Source organism: Pseudoliparis swirei, chromosome 23 (assembly GCF_029220125.1).
Source record: "Pseudoliparis swirei isolate HS2019 ecotype Mariana Trench chromosome 23, NWPU_hadal_v1, whole genome shotgun sequence".
Lineage (NCBI taxonomy): Eukaryota > Metazoa > Chordata > Actinopteri > Perciformes > Liparidae > Pseudoliparis > Pseudoliparis swirei.
The window spans coordinates 871,668-881,667 of NC_079410.1; the positions used below are offsets into that span (position 1 = coordinate 871,668).

General features: G+C 42.3%; 2 protein-coding genes across 3 annotated transcripts in view; both read right to left on the minus strand.

Moving 5' to 3' along the window:
* Positions 1-4,011: 4,011 nt before the first annotated feature.
* Positions 4,012-7,958, minus strand: LOC130188164 (U3 small nucleolar RNA-associated protein 18 homolog). Of its 2 annotated transcripts, XM_056406338.1 has the most exons (4): positions 7,877-7,958; positions 5,981-6,067; positions 5,769-5,911; positions 4,012-4,197 (listed from the first exon to the last, which is right to left on the minus strand). In XM_056406338.1, exons 2-4 carry the CDS (start codon positions 6,047-6,049, stop codon positions 4,173-4,175), a joined length of 237 nt encoding a protein of 78 aa, XP_056262313.1. In that variant the 5' UTR covers positions 6,050-6,067; positions 7,877-7,958; the 3' UTR covers positions 4,012-4,172. The 2 variants fall into 2 exon arrangements, with proteins under 2 accessions (XP_056262313.1, XP_056262314.1); XM_056406339.1 differs by lacking the exon at positions 7,877-7,958 and having other exon boundaries at positions 5,981-6,102.
* The window catches only part of LOC130188432 (E3 ubiquitin-protein ligase TRIM47-like), a 4,224-nt gene continuing 2,145 nt past the window's right edge, over positions 7,922-10,000 (minus strand). The window contains exons 4-7 of the mRNA XM_056406803.1: positions 9,027-9,119; positions 8,684-8,917; positions 8,058-8,207; positions 7,922-7,939 (exon numbers count right to left, since the gene is read on the minus strand). Coding sequence (XP_056262778.1) covers positions 7,922-7,939; positions 8,058-8,207; positions 8,684-8,917; positions 9,027-9,119 — 495 coding nt within the window. The remainder of the gene's footprint in view (positions 7,940-8,057; positions 8,208-8,683; positions 8,918-9,026; positions 9,120-10,000) is intronic.

Below are 10,000 nucleotides of genomic sequence, written 5' to 3' on the forward strand. Positions count from 1 at the left end.
CTAGAAAAAACTATCAGCACTTAAGATATACTGAAACTACAGCAAACCTAATAGCTGTTCCCCAACAGTCTATTATTTCTCTACTGTCTGTCACTAAAACCATAAAAGCTGCATTACTTAATGTAAGATCGTTATCGAATAAGTCTTTTCTAATCAATGACCTGATTACTCGTTATGAATTAGATTTCATGTTCCTTACTGAGACCTGGCTTGATATGAATAACAGAGCGGCTGTTCTTACTGAATCAACCCCCCCAAATTTTTACTTCATTGATGCGCGAGTAGAAAAGAAGGGGGGAGGAGTTGCTGTTATATTTTCAGATGTGTTTCAATGTAGGCAGATATCATTTGGGGACTTTTTTTCATTTGAGTATCTTGCTGCTGTTCTGAAATGTTCCCCGTGTTTTACTACTGATTATTTACAGACCCCCAAAACATTCTGGAAGTTTCTTTGATGAATTTGCTGAACTACTGTCCATAGTATCCATGGAATATGACTGTGTCTATATCAGGAGATTTTAACATTCATATGGATAACCCCAATGACAACAATACCAAAGAATTTAATAACTTACTTGACACCTTTGGACTGTATCAACATGTCTCCGGGCCCACCCACAATCGGGGGCACACTTTAGATTTATTTATCACAAAGGGTTGCAAGTCATCATTTCTTACTGCTATTGATGTTGCTTTGTCCGATCATCTTTGTATCTTCTTTGAAATGTCTATTATTCCTGACATTCATAGTAGATCGGAAATTGTTAAAAAACGATATCAATGAGAATACTTGCGCACTGTTCATGGAAACTATCTCTCTGTCACCAGCTTTCACCTCAACCTCTGTTAATGGTTTTCTAGATAATTTCAATGCTAAGATTGTTAATGTTATAGATACCATTGCACCTGCTAAGGTTAAATTAATTTCTGGTAAGCAAAAAGCACCGTGGAGAAATGCTGCATCTGTAAAAATCCAGAAAAAAGAGTGCCGGAAAGCTGAGCGAAACTAAACTCCAGATTCACCATGACATCTTAAAAGAGAGACTTAATCTTTATAATCTAGAACTGAGAAGTGCTAGACAATCCTTTTTCTCTGACATCATTAACAAAAACATTAATAATACACACACTTTATTTGCCACTGTTGATAGGCTGACTAAACCCCCGGCACCAATAGCCCCTGAACTCCTATCCACTGATAAATGCAATGAGTTCGCTTTCTTTTTTAGGGATAAAATTCTAAACATCAGACAAGCCATAAATATTTCCATGTCAAACAAAAAAATGATATCACCACTACAGTCACACAAAAGTAGTTTAATAAACATGACACAGTTTAACGCAATTGACTACAAAACTCTGGAGGAAACTGTGCAACTTCTTAAGCTATCTACCTGTTGTCTTGATCCTTTGCCCACAAGCTTTTTTAAAAAGGTTTTTACCTGCTTAGCAACAGACTTACTGCAAATAGTTAACAGCTCTCTCCAATCTGGCATCTTTCCAAAGGCTTTGAAAACAGCAGTTATTAAGCCTCTACTAAAGAAATGTAACCTAGACGCTACTGTACTTAGCAACTACAGACCTATATCAAATCTACCCTTTATAAGTAAAATAATAGAAAAGGTCGTCTATCAGCAACTTAGCAACTTTTTAACCTCAAATGGTATCTTAGACAAATACCAATCCGGATTTCGACCCCATCACAGCACTGAAACTGCTCTCACTACGGTTCTAAATGATATTCGCATAAACACTGATTCTGGCAAAATTTATATCCTAGTGTTATTGGATCTTAGCGCTGCATTTGATACTGTCGACCATTCAATACTTCTAGACAGACTAAAAAACTGGGTTGGACTCTCTGGTACGGTCCTAGACTGGTTCAAGTCCTACCTACAAGACAGGGACTATTTTGTCTCCATTGGCAACTATGTATCTGAGCGGACTAACATGACGTGTGGAGTTCCACAAGGTTCAATCCTTGGGCCTCTTCTATTCAACCTCTACATGCTCCCTTAGGCAGAATTATGCAAAATAACAAAATCGCTTACCATAATTATGGACGACACTCAACTATACATAGCTCTCTCACCAAGTGACTATGCTCCCATAGACTTACTGCGTCAGTGCACAGACCAAATCAATGATTGGATGTGCCAAAATTTCCTCCAACTAAATGAAAATAAAACCGAGATAATTGTGTTTGGTGCTAAAGAAGAAAGGCTGAAAGTTTGTGCTCATCTGGACTCCCTTTCTTTAAAGTCGAAAAATCAAGTCAAAAATTTAGGTGTTACAATTGATTCGGATCTGAATTTTAATACCCACATCAAATCAATAACAAAATCAGCCTATTACCATCTAAAAAATATAGCAAGAATTAGAGGATTTATGTCCAAACAAGATTTAGAAAAATAATTCACGCCTTCATCTCCAGTAGGTTAGACTATTGTAATAGTCTTTTTTCAGGTCTCCCCAAAAAAGCACTTCGACAGCTACAACTTATTCAGAATGCTGCCAGAGTCCTAACAAAGACTAAGAAAGTTGAACACATTACACCCATTCTCAGGTCTCTGCATTGGCTACCAGTACGTCAGAGAATCGACTTCAAAATACTGCTGCTCGTTTATAAATCTCTAAATGGTGTAGGTCCAAAATATATCTCTGACTTGCTTCCACCTTATGAACCCTCTAGGCCTCTTAGGTCATCTGGGGCCGGTCTGCTAACTGTTCCCAGGGTTAAAACAAAACATGGTGAAGCAGCATTCAGTTATTATGCCACATAGTTGGAACAAACTTCCGGAAGAGCTTAGATCTGCACCAACTCTTACTACTTTCAAAAACAGGCTAAACACGTTTATGTTCTCCATTGCCTTAAATTGAATCTTGTATTAATCCTGAAATAATAAGACAACGACAGAAGGAATGATTCTTTGCACTTAGATTTTTATCTTTATTTTTTCTTTTATTAATCTTCTTTTATGCCTTTTTAAATTGTTTCTTTGATGCACTTTGTATTCCTCTTTTTTATTTCTTATTCTTGATCTATTTTTTGTAAAGCACTTTGAATTGCATTCATGTATGAAATGTGCTATATAAATAAACTAGCCTTGCCTTGTGTGCCTGTAGTAGTTGGGAGGGGGGGGGTTAAAGGGTTAGGGGAGGGGCCATCCAACTCCTCATCTCAGAGGAGCCTACAGACCTCGGTCTTTGGACGGTCCTCCATTCGTACATTGTTTCTGTTAATGTTTGTCAGTATGTACACGTTATATATGTACTTATAGAAAATAAATTACTTACTTATGTAAGTCACGATGTCATGACGTCATGATGATGTAAGTCACGATGACATGACATCATGATGTAATAGTCACGATGACGTCATGATGATGTAAGTCACGATGACATGATGTAAATCACGATGTCATGACATCATGATGTAATAGTCACGATGATGACATGACATCATGATGTAATAGTCATGACGACATGACATCATGATGATGTAATAGTCACGATGATGACATCATGATGATGTAATAGTCACGACGATGTGTCACAATGATGACTTGACGTCACGATGATGTAAGTCACAATGATGTAATAGTCATGATGATGACATCATGATGATGTAATAGTCACGATGATGTCATGATGTAATAGTCACAACAATGTAAGTCACAATGATGACTTGACGTCATGATGTAATAGTCACGATGACGTCATGACGATGTAAGTCACAATGATGACATGACGTCATGATGATGTAATAGTCACGATGACGTCATGATGTAATAGTCACGATGACATGTCATAATGATGCAAGTCACGACATCACAATGTCATGATGATGTAATAGTCATGATAATGTAATGATGATGCAATGTCATAATGATGTAATGATTTCATGATGATGTCACATCTGTGACTTCCACATTTCTTACATGTCAATCTGTAAATCAGTCATTTTCTACGTTCATGAAGCTAACAGCTTAAAAACGACAGGGAGTGAAATAGTTTTAGTTCTTTTATAGAATATCTTCATACAAACAATATAAATCAAACATGTTCATGTTTTCATCTCCACCAGGACTCGTTGAGGTCTAGGGTCTGGCTCCTGACCCACCAGGTTCTAGTTGGGACCAGAAAGAACCGGGCTCATGTGAACCAGGTCCTCAGAAGTCCTTGTAGTGGAGCAACCTGAACACAGAAGACCAGATGAACACGGTATGAAGTTATATACATCTATATACATCTATATCTATTTACATCTATATCTATATACATCTACATCTATCTATTTACATCTATATACATCTATATCTATTTACATCTATATCTATTTACATCTATACATCTATATCTATTTACATCTATATCTATATACATCTATATCTATTTACATCTATATCTTTATACATCTATATCTATTTACATCTATATCTATTTACATCTATATCTATATCTATATACATCTATATCTATTTACATCTATATACATCTATATCTATCTTTATCTATATCTATATACATCTATATTTATTTACATCTATATACATCTATATCTACTTACATCTATCTATATCTATATACATCTATAGCTATATCTATTTACATCTATATCTATTTACATCTATCTACATCTATCTATATACATCTATATCTATTTACATCTATATACATCTATATCTATTTACATCTATCTACATCTATATCTATCTACATCTATATCTATATACATCTATTTACATCTATATACATCTATATCTATTTACATCTATATCTATATACATCTATATCTATTTACATCTATATCTATATACATCTATATCTATTTACATCTATATCTATTTACATCTATATACATCTATATCTATTTACATCTATATACATCTATATCTATTTACATCTATATACATCTATATCTATTTACATCTATATATATCTAAATATATCTATTTACATCTATATACATCTATATCTATATACATCTATTTACATCTATATCTATATACATCTATATAGAATATACACTTTTATTAATCCCCAAGGGGAAATTAGTTCTCTGCATTTAACCCATCCTTAGTTATTAAGGAGCAGTGGGCTGCGGTGAAGCGCCCGGGAAGCAACTGGGGGTTCAGTGCCTTGCTCAAGGACACTTCGACTTGCAGCTAATTGGGAGAGCGGGGATCGAACCCACAACCTTGCGGTTGCCGGACGGCCCTCTTACCCCACTGAGCTAAAGCCGTCCCAAAATCTATATCTATATACATCTATATCTATTTACATCTATATCTATTTACATCTATATCTATATACATCTATTTACATCTATATACATCTATATACATCTATATCTATATATTTATTCATGCTGTGATTTTGTTTTTCGTTTTATATGTTGTCTGTCACTGTTTTATGTTGTATTGTATGGAACTTTGTGTGACGTGCTACTGCTGCTGTCTTGGCCAGGACACTTGTAAAGGAGATTTTTAATCTCAATGAGGCATTTCCTGGTTAAATAAATTAAATAATAAATAAATAAAAATATATACATCTATATCTATATACATCTATATCTATATACATCTATATCTATTTACATCTATATCTATATACAGCTATATCTATATACATCTATATACATCTATATCTATTTACATCTATATCTATATACATATACAGTACGTAACATAGAGGTGACTCATGAGTCTGGAATAACGAATTGTATATCTGTATATATACACACACACTGCATGTGATTGGCTGACCTGTACAGAGGGGCGTGTCCTTTGTTGTTGGCCAATGAGAAGAAGCCGCTGTGAGGGGAGAAGTCCAGGCAGCTGGTTCGATAAATACTCTTCCTCTTGGAGACGGGGAAGTTAGAGAAGACGCTGAGGCTGGACATGTGGACCTGAGGGACACATCTTCATCATCATCATCATCATCATCACCATCACCATCATCATCATCTTCCTCTTACCAGGCGCACAGCCTCGTCCTCGTCTCGGGAGGCGATGGCCAGGATCTCAGACGACGGGTTGAAGGTCATCGAGGTCGATTGACAGCCCTAACATATATATACACATATATATATATATGTGTATATATATATATGTGTATATATATATATATGTGTATATATATGTAGGCACGGTGGCTCAGTGGTTAGGTTACACTGTCGCCTCACAGCAAGAAGGCCCTGGGTTCAATCCCGGTCTTCGTCGCTCCAGGTCCTTTCTGTGTGGAGCATGTTCTCCTCGTGTTCTCCTCATGTTCTCCTCGTGTCTGTGTGGGTTTTCTCCGGTTTCCCCTACCATCATAAAGACATGCCCCGCAGCCTCACCCCGGTTCGTATGGATGTGAATGAGTGTTGGTGGTGGGGGAGGGGCCGTAGGCGCTGATTGGCTGCCTCGCTTCCGTCAGTCTGCCCCAGGGCAGCTGTGGCTACTGATGTAGCTCCACCACCGGGATGACTGTGTGTGACTACTGGACTCTGGACTTAGAGACTTTGGGTATCTAGAAAAGCGCTATATAAAATTGAATGTTATTATTATTATATATACATATTGTGTATATATATATAAGTGTATACATATATATAAACACATATATATATATGTATATATTTATATACATACATGTGTATATATTAGGGCTGTGAACGAGTAAAAATTTTAATCGGGTTAATCACAGGTTTCTGTGGATTAATCATGATTAATCACATATTACCGATATTCGGTATATTTTGTGAGAACATAGAGATTTATGACAAAAGGATATATATACATTTATACATTCTTCTATACAATGGTGCTGCAACTCAGCAGTTATTTAGCAGTTTTCTTCCATATGGAACATTAATACATCTTCATCCTAAACAGGATGTTTAACCCTGTTACCTTCGGGTCAATTTGACCCCATTCAATGTTTAATGTCGGTGTTCTTTGGGTCAATTTGACCCCAGGCTGTTTTTCACTGTGTCAAACATATCAGAAATATCAACTTTTTTATTTATTTAAAGGGCTATTTAGGTTGTCAACAAACAAACATAAAGTACCTCACACTTAAACTTGGGAAGCAATATTAATTCTAATAATTTTCTGGAGGTTTTAATTGCTGGGGTCAAATTGACCCCGAGGAAAATATGTTAGTAAATGTAAAGGTAACAGGAGGGTTAAACAGAGCATTTTTCTCTTGTTTGTCAACCATTAACTCCACCATGATACAATCTAAAGGTGGACAGATTGACAAGTGACTTTTTTTGCTCGGTCGATCGCGCATGCGCGAGCTCTGCGGCGCGCCAGAGATCGATAAGTGTAACGCAACGCGAAGAGACAGAAATGACATGCTGCTGTGGAGATACGATCAACAACAGACGTTTAGTTTAATAAAAGAACAAAGACGTGCTCTAGAGAACATGTCAGGGGGCGGGCCAATCTCTTTAATGTCATGCGATCTACCGACACTCACGCGCGATCGACTGGCAGGTCGCGATCGACGTGTTGAGACCCTGATCTACAGGAAGTAAAAGTCGTAACAAGGTTTCCGGAGGTGAACCTGCGGAAGGATCATTACCGATGAACAGACCGTCTGCATGAGAGCGGACAGAGTTCAGATTGAAGTGGTGGATTGGAAGCTCATTTTGCAAGTTACTTTTTTTTTCGTCCCGACCAACACCAGACGGATTGGAAGCTCATTCTGCGCATCGTTAAATGCGTTAAAAACAACAACTAGTTAAACCTGTAATTGAATTACGCGTTATTTTTCACAGCACTAATATATATATATGTGTATATATACATATTTATATATATATTTATATATACATATATGCCCTATGTGATTGGTTGATGGTCACATGTCTTCTCTTCATCACCTTTCAGAGACCACTGACTCTTCCTCAGGCTGGTGGTGCTTCCTCTCAGACTGAGCATGCTCTCTGCAGACATCAGGTCACCACACACACACACAAGTACACACACAACAACACACACACACATTAGTACACACAACACAACACACACACACACACACACACACACAACACACACACACACCTGGGCCTCTGAGGCCGCCCCCATCTTGTCCTCCATCTGACCTCCGTAGGCTCCTTCACCTCCGCCAGCTGGAAGTGGGCACAAGTCCTCCTCCTGCTCCTCCTGCTCCTCCTGCTCCTCCTCCAGAGGAGCGGTGGCCTCCTTGAAGCTCTGGGGGTCAGGACCGAGAGGGGGGTCAGGATCCATAGGGGGGTCAGGACCCATAGGGGGGTCAGGACCCAGAGGGGGTCAGGACCCAGAGGGGGTCAGGACCCATAGGGGGTCAGGACCCAGAGGGGGTCAGGACCAGAGGGGGGTCAGGACCCAGAGGGGTCAGGACCGATAGGGGGTCAGGACCCAGAGGGGGTCAGGATCCATGGGGGTCAGGACCAAGAGGGTCAGGATCCATAGGGGGTCAGGACCCATAGGGGGTTAGGACCGAGAGGAGGGGTCAGGACCGAGAGGGGGCATGATCCATAGGGGGTCATGATCCATATGGATGGGGGGTCAGGACCCAGAGGGGACCGTAGGACCGGGGGTAGGATCCATGGGGGGTCAGGACACAGAGGGGGTATGACCGAGAGGGGGTCAGGACCCAGAGGGGTATGACCGAGAGGGGGTCAGAACCCAGAGGGGGTCCGTCTCACCTGCAGGAAGCCGATGTGGTCCTGACTCACAGCCTGGACCTCCAGCGTGGCTCTGCAGTCTGCCAGCTGGCCAAGCTCCGCCTCCAGCCGGCTCACTAGCCCCTCCCCCTTCAACATCACGCCCTCCAGCTGGCTCTCGATCCCGCCCACCACCTGAGACCGGATCCCGTCTAAGGAGCTGGACACCTGGTCCAGGAGGAGCTCCACCTCCCTTCGCTCTCCGTCTGCGTAATTCTGAACACAACAACAACAACAACTCAGGGTGAAGTGTACATACATCAATGAGGGCGGGGCTTGAACCGCTGACCCTCTGATGGATAGAAGGAGAAACAAGATGGCTGACCTTCACTCCCTCCAGCCTCCTCTTCAGCTGGCTCACATGCGCCTCCTTCTCCCGGATCCGCTTCAGGATCTCCTGCTCCTCCTCGCCACGTGTCTCTGAGACCAGAGAGCGTCAGAAGTAGACAACACCTCCTCTCCCCTCTCCTCCTCCTCCTCCTCCCCTCTACTCCTCCTCTCCCTCCTCCCCCTCCCCTCCCTCCTCCCCCCCCTCTCCCTCCTCCTCCTCCTCTCCTCCTCTCTCCTCCCCTCCTCCTCTCTCCTCCTCCCCTCCTCTCCTCCTCTCCTCCTCTCCCCTCCTCTCCTCCTCTCCTCCTCCCCCCCCTCCCTCCTCTCCCCTCCTCCTCCTCTCCCTCCTCCTCCTCCTCCTCCCCTCCTCCCCTCCTCCCCTCCTCCTCCTCCTCCCTCCTCTCCTCCTCCTCCCCCCTCCTCCCTCTCCTCCTCCTCCTCTCCCCCTCTCCTCCCCCCTCTCCTCCTCCTCCTCCTCCTCCTCCTCCTCCTCCTCCTCCCTCCTCCTCCTCCTCCTCCTCCTCCCCCCCCCTCACCTGTTTCCCGAGCCTCTCCGTCTGCACCGACACCGTGAGGTGTGTGCGGTGCTCCTCCTCCTCCTCTCCTCCTCCTCCCCTCCTCCTCCTCCGCCTCTCCTCCCTCTCCTCCTCCTCCTCCTCCTCCCCCCCCTCACCTGTTTCCCGAGCCTCTCCGTCTGCACCGACACCGTGAGGTGTGTGCGGTGCTCCTCCCCTCCTCCGCCTCTCCTCCTCCTCCTCCTCCTCCTCCGCCTCCCCCTCCCTCCTCCTCCCTCCTCCTCCTCCCCTCACCTGTTTCCCGAGCCTCTCCGTCTGCACCGACACCGTGAGGTGTGTGCGTGCTCCTCCCTCCTCCTCCTCCTCCTCCTCCTCCTCCTCCTCCGCCTCTCCCTCCTCCTCCTCCTCCTCCTCCCTCCTCCTCCCCTCACCTGTTTCCGAGCCTCTCCGTCTG

Coding starts and splice junctions, on each gene's coding strand:
- LOC130188164 (XM_056406338.1), bottom strand. CDS start 6,049: ATGACCTTCAACCCGTCGTCTGAGATCCTGGCCATCGCCTCCCGAGAC. Junction 5,912..5,980: donor AGGACGAGGCTGTGCGCCTG/GTAAGAGGAAGA, acceptor TGTGTCCCTCAG/GTCCACATGTCCAGCCTCAG. Junction 4,198..5,768: donor GGACACGCCCCTCTGTACAG/GTCAGCCAATCA, acceptor TTCTGTGTTCAG/GTTGCTCCACTACAAGGACT.